Here is a 13,322-nt window from a genome sequence, read left to right as displayed (position 1 = left end):
TGTTTATTGTTAAACCCAACAAAAAAAAAGTTTTTTTTGGAAATTATCTTAAAAAGAAGAAAAAACGATGAAGGAATACACTAACGATTATTTCCAAAATGATGGTAAGGTAAACATCTTTCAAAAAAGAAAAAGAAATCCTAAAATCCTATGAGGGAAATTTTTTTTAATTTTAAAAATAGCGCAAAAATTTATCGAATTTCGTTCCGGTTTTTTGGCTTTCTGATTTCCGGATAGCGGGTTCTGTTCTGTATATATATATACATAAAAAGCTTTAATTAATCTTTTTATGTTATTTCTTTTCTGTAAATCCTTTTTTAAATTTACTATTCGAAACGAAACTCTTTCTCACACTTTTAAAATCACATCCTGTCCTTTAATCTATTTTTGGCTCAAGTATGCATTAATTAAAAGTAAGAAATTCTCCCCTTTACTTTTTGGGGAAATCGTGTGACCTATTTAATAAACCAATTAATGTTTCTCTTTTTCCATGAGATATAATAAAATAGAGGGAAATTCATTTGCTATTTTCCCTAGGATAAAAACTAAAGCATACAGGTTTTGAGTGCAATTTGAGCTCTGCCAAATCTTAAAAATGTTCTGAATATACGACGTGAAGCTCAATAAAAATATTTTTGCCTTCCAACTGCTGTCTGCGTGGCTCAACACTCGGCCATGACTGCTAGCAATATATATACTACTGAATTTGTAAAAAAGAGAAATAGAAAAAAATCCTTTTAATTCCTAAAACAAAACAGTAATGCTAAAATATTAACTGCAAAATAGGTGTTCGTAAAACGTTAAAAGAATAATTTAGTCGGAAAAGCTATATATATATATGGAGGGGGAGTCAAAATGGAAAATTTGACTAGGTCTAAAAGGATATACGTCCTTGAGAAACAAAACATTCGTTCTTCCCCATAAAATGTAATATTTAGGAGGCGGGGGGAAAAGGGGGTAACATTCTCTCTTTAGCAGATTCTTTCAGTCATAGAAGAAAAAATAAAGAGAACCCGATCAGCGTGCCCCGCCTTTATGCTTGATTGATAGCCAATGTTGGAGAGAAAACAATAATTTGTTACTTCCCCACCCACAACTTAAATGATCTCATCTTTACACTTATTTTCTTTCACAAATAAGGAGGAAATGAATTTTTCTCCTCCACCTACCCACTTTAATGAATGACGGGAATTTCCCTTTCTTGCTTGAATCATTCTAGTTAAAAATGGCGGATTATTATTTTCATATGTCAATTTTTTTTCGTTTTCTATATTTTAAGCAATAATATTTTTTTTCTAATATTTCATATTTTATTCATTAGATATTCTAATACTAAAACATTATTCCCCTTAAAAATAATGTTTATTTATTTTTTGCTTCTTAGATTTAGATCATTTTAAGCTTTGTTCCAGAATGACATGAATTTCCCCTGCCTGCTTGAATCGTTCTAGTTCAAAATGGCGGATTAATATTTTCATAACTGTTAAATTTTTTTCGTTTTCCATATTTTCAGCAATAATATTTTTTTTCTAATATTTTATATTTGATTTAGATATTCTAATGCTAAAACATTGTTCCCCTTAAAAATAACGTTTATTTATTTTTTGCTTCTTAGATTCAGATCGTTTATTAAATCATTTTAAGCTTTGTTTACCTTGGGGGTCTATTATACGGAAAAATCTATTATACGGACTTCTGGAAGTCCCACCGATTCCGGATACGCGACTTTACACTGCATATATATATATATATATAAACATAAGTTTATATCCAAAAGTGAAACAGAAAAAGTAAAAATTTATCTCAATTCTTTTAAAGAAAAAGTTTAAAGCTGACATCTCTGTTCTCCAATTATTGTATTACCAATTATTAAAAATGAGGTTTAAAAACATCAATAAAAATAAAAAAGAAAAAGCTAGAACAAAAATCAGACAGTTGTCAGAACAAATATGGTTTCTTAATTTTTAAATAATAAATTTAATGCTAAAAATCTCAATTCCACCTTGCCATAGCGTTCTTAAGAAACAATTTTTACAAAATGCTATATCTAATAAAAATGGTGATAAGAAATAAGTTAATAAAAAAGCAAAATAGAAACTGAAAAAAGTTGTTCTTAGTTCTTAAAATATAATTTAAGGTTGAAAATCTCAGTTTTTAAGTTACTGATATGTCTTACCGTACAGGAAAAAAGTGACAATAAATGAAGAAAGTCTATCAGAAACGTTAAGTGAAAACGATTTAAAAAATAATTAAAAACAGAAAAACAGCAATAATGAAAAAAAAAAAAAAACTTTTTGAATTCTTAAAACAAAATTGTTGAAAAAAACTTGTCTGAATATAATCAGAAGTAGAAAATTGGTGGTTCAATTTAAAACCTAGTTTTGAATCTTCAAATAGCTCATTCCATATTTGCAGAACAGAAATTTGCAAGCCAAGTGCAAGTTTCAGAATGCAACATTTACGTGTAAAGACTATTTCTAATAATGTATAGTAAAAAATATGATTTTAAATTATTCTTTTCTAAATCTATTTGAATTTTAAAAAAAGCTTTGTCAAAAAATACTTTGGGAAGTATTTGGCAAGACATTCGGCCAACCGAATCTTCAGCGAAATGGCCGAATATTCGTTACATATCCCTGATGAGAACATTTGTAAGTTTGGACCCCTTAATGATAAATTTACTTTTTGTGTGTTTTACAATGACTCGAGAACTTTTCAAGCCAACCAAAAAATTCTTGCGCACAATTATAAAATTTGTTCATTCCCTGATGAGAACATTTGTAAGTTTGGACCCCTTAATGCTAAATTTACTTTTTGTGTGTTTTACAATGGCTCGAGAACTTTTCAAGCCAACCAAAAAATTCTTGCGCACAATTATAAAATTTGTTCATACTAATATAATTCCATGCAAGAAATAATTTATTATTAATTACTTTCAAACATTTTATTTAATGACAAAAAAATTGAGTTATAATATGCATTGAGTTCAAGGTATACTATTTTTTAGCTCATTTGAAAAAATGTAATTCCTAATGGGAATGGACAAATTTGAAGCAAATTAGTCAAATAGTTCAAGAAATGAAATTTTAAATATAGGACTTTTTTTTAAAAATTGGATAACTCAGAAATTATTTGACCAATTGTATATATTATACGGAAAAACACGGGAAGATGCAGTAGTCTAGGAAATAGATTCGATAAATTAGAGCAGAATACATTTCTAAGGGCACTGCAGGAGTGGTATGGATCTATGATTATTTATTAGAAATTCAGTATTGCCATAAATAAGGTAAGACTTAGGGGCACCAAAATCATCTGTTTGGAGTAGTTTCTATTTTTCAACATAATTTTTTTTTTTGTTTTCTTGGTAAATTTATTTTATATATATTCAGGATATCTGCTAAGTCTAGAGCTTTTAAATTCATAACTTTCCATGATTTTTCATGACTTCTACTAAACACTTTCCAAGACTACACAGGTTAATACTTTATTGCTCAATATAGTCAAAAGATCGTAATGATTGCAACTTTTTTTCTTAAAAATAATATTGTTTTATCTGAGCAATGCTTTGCACATTTTTTCTAATAAACCAATTTAAACAAAAAGAATAAAAAAGAACTGAATTATTAAACAAACAGTAAAAAATAACCCAGCAGTTGAAGGTAGCAAACTAAAATATAAAAAGAAAAACATTTAATAAGACTCTTAAGAACATTTACGAAGCTAAAAATTTTTTTAATCTGATAAAATTTAAATATGTTATTTTCAAATGGTCTGCCTAATTTCAAAGAAACAAAAGTATCAACACCATTAAATGTACTATCAAATTAACAATATATATATATATATATATTATATCTTATTTATTGTAAGTGTGTACGGAGGTGGTACATGAGTGGAAGAGGCATGGAGCGCTGTGAACGATGACGGAATGTGAAATTAACACACCAAGTAATAATTTTTTTAATTTATTGTAACTTTTTTTTACAAATTATATATAAAATGAATTCTGAAAATATTAGTCAACAATATTAATATCTTAGTGCAATGGAGTGTACAATATTTTTTGTCATTCCATCTTTAGCTAACACAAATAAACTGGATGGTTTGCCCATTTGAGAGCATGCCACATATAATTGTCTGTGTGAAAAACATGGTGTGCTCAAATTTAAGACACAGACAGACATTGTTTGGCCTCGTCATTGCAAATGCCAATCTAATGTGGAACTGAATGCGTTTAAATTGAATTGGCACATCTGTGGGTATAATAGGGATTCGTGGAACTAATATACTTTCATCCCAGAATTTGTAATTTAAAATAATGACTTCGATGACGTTGTTCATTAATTTTTTAACGACTAATCGCGGGCGTTGCACAGCCGTGATGTGTTCAAATTGTGAAGCAAAATAACCGGAGATCCAACAATGAGTACTAAATTATGCGGTAATATGCCAGGTAAATCCAATGAGTTTAAAAACTCTGTTGGAAAATTTGCAGCTTCAATGGGATCGCAAACTGCATCAATGGATTTATATGTCACCAAGTTACCTGGCAATAACTATTGCATCTACAGATTCAATTAGTTGACGTCTACATTTTTTGCTGCTAAGATCGCCTTTTCTGCCAGCCACTCATGATGAATTCATTGCGTGTGTACATCGGGAAATATTAGGCTAATGAGAGCATCTTGTGAATCAATGATTGTGCAGAAATCGTCCGGTAATTTTAAGTATCCAGTCTCATCCTTAGTAACATTTCCATCACCGATCTCTAACAATTGTTTTGAGAATGTTTCAGCAGATCGATCTTGAAGCATTTGGACGCGCTTATTTACTTTTAGTAGAACTTTTTCAACATTACCCCACAGTGGAGATGATTTCAAGCAAGCATTGATCTCATCAGCGTACATTAAACGCGGAATGACGGGAAGTGTTTGTCTGAAATCACCTGAAAGGAGTAACAGAGCGCTGCCAAATAATTTGTCATTGTTTTTTTTATATCTTTCAATGTCCTGTTCAACGCCTCAAGCAAATGTTTGTGTGCCATAGTGCATTCATCCCAGATGATAATTTTGCAGTGTTTCAACACTGTGGCCATAGACGAAATATTTTTTATGTTGCGCACTGCATCTGAGTTGTTTTGGATATTTATTGGCATCTTAAATACTGAATGAGCTGTTCTGCCTCCATCCAATAAAGTTGCCGCAATGCCAGATGATGCAATGGCCAACGCGATGCCATTATTTGATTGTATTTCACCGAGAATTAGCAAAATAGTTAATGTCTTGCCAGTTCCAGCTGGTGCATCAGGAAAAAAAAAATCCACCTTGTCCTGCCGAAACTGCGAGCATAATGCAGTCATAAATGTTCCTTTGTTCCTCATTCATTAGTGGATCATTGCGAGTAACAATTGCTTCCATTTCTATCGTATTGTATTGAAGTTCACGATTCATGTCAGTGTTTAATAAATCAGATGCACTTCGATTTGGCGAAGGCATACCGAAATGACTGAGTGGCAAGTTGGCAATAATAATGCAAAGATCCTCGTTAGCAATCAGTGTGCATAGCGTCGCTGAATGCTATCGTTGCAACGTGTGCGATGTTGATACCGTATATCATCAGTCATCGAATTTTTGTGATTATCCCATAATGTTTCTATACGGGCCGGGAAACATGTAGTTAATACTATAGCAAATAGTAAACGGTTTTGCTTTGCAGAACAGTTCAATGCTGCTTCAGCAAGCATACATTCCCACAGGTTGTCGTCTTCCAGCAAGCCGAGTGCAAAGCATGCATCTTTATACGTTGGATGCTGATGTCCATCGACTTTACGTATATCTTGAAATGACAATGAGTCGGTGACATTAACCAACAGCTGTCGAAAATAAAAGCACTCAGTCTGCCTTGGATTGACTGTAAATATTCTTCCCAAGGCATTTGATTTGAATAAACCAGGACATGCAGCAACCTGTGTGCCTTGCTTGCGGGGTGTCCATTTTTTAAAACTCATGCGAAATAGGGTAGTACTTCTGAGTAAAGTAATGTCCGTGCAAAGGCACCAAAAGCATCGAGTGTAGTTTTTGGTGGATTTATAGCTCGGTCAATCGCCGTCTCATTTGTGAAATATAAGCTCCGACCGTTTTGAAGATGAACGGCTAAATGAATAACGGTTGGATCCCATTCATGAATTAGGAAACCAAAGATATGCCAACAGCTCATTGGAGTACCCGCCTATTTGGTACAGAGTTATTTCGTCGTTGTTATTCACTGGAAGAGCAGTCACATTGGTATTTTCAACTCAAAATATTGCCATATCACTGCCTTTGTTCACATATTTGCAAATATATTTGATTCTCTTCTTTTAAGGGCGTGCATAAGTATTAGAGTTTAATATGACTTGTTGCAACGTGCGTGAATATTATTTTACGATTAAATAAAGATATATTTAAAATATACGTTAAATCTGCCCAAAAAATGAAAACAAAATTAGTTTTAAACTTATTCTCAGACCTACTGAATATAAATTTAAAATTTCATCAAAATCGGTCAAGCCGTTTCGGATGAGTTTAAACACTAAAACTGCGACAAGAGATTTATGTATATGTATATATATATATATATATATAGAGAGAGAGAAAATTCAAACTAAATAAAAAAATATGTTATACAAAAAACAGAAATATTAACTTCAAAATATTTTAAACTGAAATCATTTGTAAAATTAAGTTTTATTAAAATTTTCAATATTTATTAGGCTTAAGCCATTTTTGTACAATAAATTTTTAGTTTTAATATAAAATATATAATTTTAATATAACTACATATAAAAAATAAAAATATATTAATTATATGTTTATTAAATTTTATGGTATTAGATTTAACCAGTCACGTAAATACATTCTTATAATTAAACACAAAAACTTCAAACGATCTATTTTTAATTTTGTGCTTTCTTTATTAAGATTATATTTATATCATAAGAAACGGCTACATATTTGACATAAATATAAGATTCTAAATATATATATATGGTGAAAAAGAGATGCTTATGTCAAATGAAAACAAAATAAATTACAAATTAAATTTTAAAATAAATTTCAAATCTTAAACAATTAAAAATCATTAACTTGAAAAATGTTTAAACCAAAACCAGCATTGTCAAAAATTAGTCTTACCAAAAATTTTACAGTTTTAAACACTTCACGTTGACATAGGATAATAAATCGTTAATATAAAATAGTCCATAATGAAAAATTTCTAAATCCCATGAATACGAATTACAATGATTTTTATATTACATTGCGACTTTTTAATTCGCGGAAACACGAATCGCTGCTTATATTTAAATCATGCGATATAATATTGTGATTTTGAAATACAGTGTAACGTCCCATACCCGGACGTCCCTTTCCCGGAAGGGTCGATTTCCCGGACACTTTTTAACAATCAAAATAAACAAACATCTCTCCATCTTCCCCTTTCCTAAAAAAAAAAGAAAAAAAAAATCTTTTGACGCATTTTCTCTTTTTCTAGCTTGCACTGAACCTCTGATTTATGCATCGAACCCATAAATCACCAGAAAGGGGAAGTGAAGATCTACCAAGACCATTGAGTGACCGTTAGTGTCGCTCCTCCCTTGGAATGTAGGAAAAAGAGGGAGATTTGTTTTCAAAAGACCGCAACTGAGTCCCCTCCCCCCCTCCTTTCCCATGCAGGTGGCTAGTAAAAGAGGCATTTCCTGGAACCTTTTTATTGAAAGAAGAAATACTGTGGAAAAGGGTAAACGGGGCAAGCGTTAAGGTGGAGGGGGAGTCAGAATGGAAAATTTGAATAGGTCTAAAAGGATACACGTCCTTGAGAAACAAAACATTCGTTCTTCCCCATACCAAGTAATATTTAGGAGGCGGGGGGAAAAGGGGGTAACTTTCTTTCTTTAGCAGATTCTTTCAGTCATAAAAGAAAAAATAAAGAGAACCCGATCAGCGTGTCCCGCCTTTATGCTTGATTGATAGCCAATGATTGGAGAGAAAACAATAATTTGTTACNACTTAAATGATCTCTTTACACTTATTTTCTTTCACAAATAAGGAGGAAATGAATTTTTATCCTCTATCTACCCACCTTAATGAACGACGGGAATTTCCCTTTCTTGCTTGAATCATTCTAGTTAAAAATGGTGGATTATTATTTTCATATGTCAATTTTTTTTAGTTTTCTATATTTTAAGCAATAATATTTTTTTTCTAATATTTCATATTTTATTGATTAGATATTCTAATACTAAAACATTATTCCCCTTAAAAATAATGTTTATTCATTTTTTGCTTCTTAGATTTAGGTCATTTTAAGCTTTGTTCCAGAATTTCCCCTTCCTGCTTGAATTGTTCTAGTTCAAAATGGCGGATTAATATTTTCGTAACAGTTACATTTTTTTCGTTTTCCATATTTTCAGCAATAATATTTTTTTTCTAATATTTTATATTTGATTGATTAGATATTTTAATGCTAAAACATTATTCCCCTTAAAAATAGTGTTTATTTATTTTTTGCTTCTTAGATTCAGATCGTTTATTAAATCATTTCAAGCTTTGTTTACCTTGGGGGTGTATTATACGGAAAAATCTATTATACGGACTTCTGGAAGTCCCACCGATTCCGGATACGCGACTTTACACTGTATTGTGATTAAATATATCGAAGTGTGATTTTTATATCATATGAAATTTGATTTTATTACATTATTCTTTGAATTGCATGAATACAGATCACTGCATGTGATATTTAAATCACGTGAATACAAATCATGATGTATGATTAAAATCACCTAAACATGGATTGCACTATGTGATTTTTAAATAACACTAATACGGATTACAATGTGTAATTTTTAAAAAAAATCCTACAAATGCGGTTTGTGATCAGTAATTTCTAAATTGCACAAATGGATCTCCTTGAAGGAATTTTTAAATTTTATGAATACGGATCACACTATGTACTTTTAAATTCATGCAAATTCAAATAGTGATGTGTAATTTTTGAATCGCGCAAATACTGGTTACAATGCATGATTTTTCAAACTACATGAATGCCGATTTCGATGCATGATTATTTTTAAATCGGACAAACATTAATCACAAATTCCGATCCAGAAGAGTGGTTTTTAAATCGAAAAAATATGGATCGCGCTTTAGATCACATTAATACAAATCGTGATGTGCAATTTCTAAATTACACAAATACGAATCAAGGTAACATTTTTAAAAATCGCACAAATGCAGATTGCGATAAGGGATTTTAAATCTAAGAATGTGAATCTCACGGTGCATTTTTAAAATCATGTGAAAACAAATCACGATGTGTGATTATAAATCCGCACAAATACAGATCACGATGTTTGATTCTAAAATCACGCAAATAAAGTGATGAAGGATTTTTAAGTCTCAAGAATGCGGATCACGATATGTAAATTTTTAAATGTAATGGATATGGATTGTAACAAATAATTTTTAAATCATGTGAATAGCAAAGGCGCTGTGTATTTTTAAAATTAAGTGAATACAAATTCCGATGCGAGATGATAAATTAGCACAAATACAGATCACTGTGTGCTCTTTTTAAATCAAACAAATGCTGATCGTGATGAGGGATTTTTCAATCGCACAAATGAGGATCACTATGTGTGATTTTAAATTAACACAAATACGGATCAGGATGTGTAATTTTTTAAATTACACAAATTCAGATTGTAATGAGGGATTCTTAAATCACGCGAATGCAGATCATGATATGCTATTTTTAAATCATATCAATACAAATCGCAATGCTAAATTTTCAAACCCTTTTAACAGGACTAAGGGCTCCAATACTCCAAACCTATAATGAACTGGAAATTTCCATGATTTTTTAGCATAAATCACTGAAACTTGTGATTTTCCACAATTTTCAATCAAGGTTGAAATCATTGAATTTGCATGATTTTCAATGACTTTCCAGGTGCGTGGATACCCGGCATATTTTTAGCATGAAAAACATGCTGTTTATTATGGAAATACAACACAATTACAATGAAAATTAAAATACATTAATGCAAAAGAGAACAAATGACATAGCAATTAGATTAGTAAAATTAAGATAGATAAATTAGATAACATACTTTTGTTTTAGAATCGCTTGGAGAGAAACCTGCAACATAAAACACCATATAAATTAAGTCCATCATTTTCGGGAAAAGCAATTTTTAAATGCTAAACTAGTAAACAATCAGCAAATTTTAACAAATTGCTGGAAATATTTATCACAAATTCAAATATAATACTAGAAATATGAAGAAAAAAAATTTTTTTTCGAAAATTTATTCCACAGAATCATTTTTACTTATTTCAGAACAACAATTGTTACTGTTATGGCGCAGTTTAGAGTTTATATTAACATACATTTATTCTCATTTTACAGAAAAAATCAGTTTTGTGTGCTTGGATAATATAATTTTATGCCAAATATTATAATTTTATAGAGAAACAAAAAGTAAATATTAAGTAATTACAATAAAGGAAAGAAACAATAATGGTGGTTGCAGGGAAATAACTAAGTAAAATAACAGTGAAAGCACAAAAAGTAAATTACATAAAAAAGGCTCATATTAATTAATAAGTTAAGAATTCTGTCACATTTTATGGCTCTTCCCAGAGCTCAAGCTTCTAGATAGAAAAATCTAAATCATTATAGCTTTTCTTCCTAAATGTAGTCAATGTGAAGCTTCAATTAAATTAGGGATTTCCCAAATTGCTCTTTTCAACATTCTGAAACAAAGGATACATATTTCCGAGGAAATGAAAAAGAATGGAAATCTGTCAAGAGAGCGTAAGCGTGAAGAAAAATCGGAGGAAATTGAAATGGCTCTGTTAGAATGGTTCAAAAATGCACACGAACGAAGAATTCTAATTTCCCTAGGAATTTTATTTCACAAAGCACAGGACTTGGCTAACTTATTTGGTGATTCTGATTTTAAAGCTAGAGATGGGTGGCTAACCTGATGGAAAGACCGCAGCAACATTGTCTATCGTAAATTGTACAGTGAAAAGCAAGATGCTGCCGCCGATTGGGTAAACAACGTGTGGCCAACACTCATCAAAGACTAAAAACCAGAGCAAATTTTCAACACAGATGAAACAGGATTATTTTTCCGAGCACTTCCTGAACACACACTGCTGTTCAAAAATGAATCGACTGGTGGGTGTAAAAAAATAAAGGAAAGACTAACCGTGCTGGTAACATGCAACGTGACAGGAACTGTGGGGAAAAAAACCTTTAGTGATAGGAAAGAGTTTAAAACCTGGATGTTTTAAAGGAGTAAAACACCTGCCCACCAGTTATGCCAACAGCTATAACGCACATCCAGCATCTTCACAAAATTTCTTCTTGAATGGGACAAGGAACTGAAAAAGGAAAAGGTCGTCTTACTTTTAGACAATTGTTCTGCTCACCCTGCTGATGAGGATTTGCCTTTAAAAAACATTAAATTAGTGTTTTTGCTACCCAAAACTACAGCTATTATTCAACCCTTGATCAGGGAATCATAAGATCATTCAAGTTTCATTACAGAAAAATGGTTGTTCAAAAAATCATAAGTGACATAGACTGTGACAGCTCTTCGGAACTCTTAACTGCAAACAAACTATCAAAATCCCTTACTATTTTGGAATCAATGCATTTGATTCGTAACTCATGGGACATTGTTTCAACCCAAACAATATCAAATTGCTTTAAAAAGTGTGAATTAAGCACTGGCGATGGAACTGATAACTGTTTTGAAGAAATGCTCAGTAATGAAGAAAATGAAATGGACGAGAATTTTTCATGTTTCATGTCATGTTCATAGCTATTGACGATAACCTGCAAACATCAGGAAAAAAATTTGATTCTGAAATTGTTACAGACATCAAAAATTGCAAAGTTATTTCCAATCGAGAAATGGAGGAATCAGACTCAGAAGATGAAATAAACTCATCAGTGCCATCTTCAATGGAAGTCAGAAAAGCACTTAATGTATTGCGGCAAGCTTTAGAACAAAGAAGAGGAAATATCGAAAACTATAAAAACTTCTATAAACTCTCAAATGATGTTGAAAAGTTAATTTTAAATACAGGGATGAGATTAGCCAAAAGGCAAAAAAGCTGAATTTCCACGATAGTAAATTTTACGCAAGCGCAACCCTTTAATAATAAATTCCAGACAGTTTAAGGTAATAAATAATGTGTTGACATACAATTGTGTACTAATCTATTATTATATAAATGATTACATTGATACTTAACATTTAGTGAAAACAAAAATTACCAATTGAAAAAATAAAGGTAGAAATTATATTTTTCCTCAGTTCACATAAGAGACAATTATTACTTGTAGAACTACCTGGTTCAGCAAATTAAAACTACTGAGAATATACATTAATATTTCATTTCTTTTAATAAATACTTTTATGTGATTTAAAGCAAATATATCAGTAATATTACTTTTTAAATTATATTGGAAAAAAAAACTTTAAGGATGGACCGAACCATTATGTTCATATTATAGTCTAATCTAATTAGAGCTGTTAGAAACATATCAATAACAGTGAAGTAGAAATATATAGTAACTCCTTAACAAAAATTGCTATTTTAGTTTGAAAAATTACATGACAATCAGCAACTGCTTAGATAATTGTTTTTTATTTTATAAGAATTTTGCCTTTTATAGCATAAATAGCAGCAATTATAAATAAAATTTTGATGAGTTAATTAACTCTTTTTCCAAATTTTTTTTTTATTAAATCCCTTTTTAAGTGATTGCTTTTGTTTGCTATATTTAGTCGTTAGTCCATCTTCAAACATCTTGTGACAAATCCTATTTTTTCTTCTTTGTAATGAATGTAACAGAATGTAAGTTTTGAATGTAAGTTTTTGTAACAGAATGTAAGTTTTGAATATATTCCCTTCCAGTTTCTCTGGTGTTGTAACACTTACATATACTAATAATCGTCGTTAGAAAAACAGTCACCTTTATAGTAACTAATTTAAAAAAAAATTTACTTCTTACAAGAATCGCGATAGTTGATCTTAAAATTGCGTGAATATGAATAACAATTATGGATTTTGAAATCACATGAATATGAAACTAGATATACGATTTTGAAAATGAGGAAATAAAAACTAGGATATAGAATTTTTAAAACGCGTAAATACAAATCACGATTCATAATTTTTAGATCGCGTAAATACGAATCATGATGCGTAATTTTTAGATTGCATAAATAAAAATTATGATGCATAATTTTCAGAATG

General features: G+C 30.6%; 1 protein-coding gene across 10 annotated transcripts in view; it reads right to left on the bottom strand.

Annotated features, from left to right (window-relative positions):
- The window catches only part of LOC107451983 (uncharacterized), a 111,023-nt gene that overhangs the window by 31,200 nt on the left and 66,501 nt on the right, over positions 1-13,322 (bottom strand). For all 10 annotated transcript variants that reach the window (XM_071181610.1, XM_071181612.1, XM_071181611.1 and 7 more), the window contains one exon: positions 10,154-10,182. In XM_071181610.1, the coding sequence (XP_071037711.1) occupies positions 10,154-10,182 (29 nt within the window). The remainder of the gene's footprint in view (positions 1-10,153; positions 10,183-13,322) is intronic.

The sequence above is a fragment of the Parasteatoda tepidariorum genome, chromosome 6, assembly GCF_043381705.1.
Source record: "Parasteatoda tepidariorum isolate YZ-2023 chromosome 6, CAS_Ptep_4.0, whole genome shotgun sequence".
NCBI lineage: Eukaryota > Metazoa > Arthropoda > Arachnida > Araneae > Theridiidae > Parasteatoda > Parasteatoda tepidariorum.
Note: the sequence above shows the minus strand (reverse complement) of the source record. Positions and strands in the feature narration are given on the sequence as shown.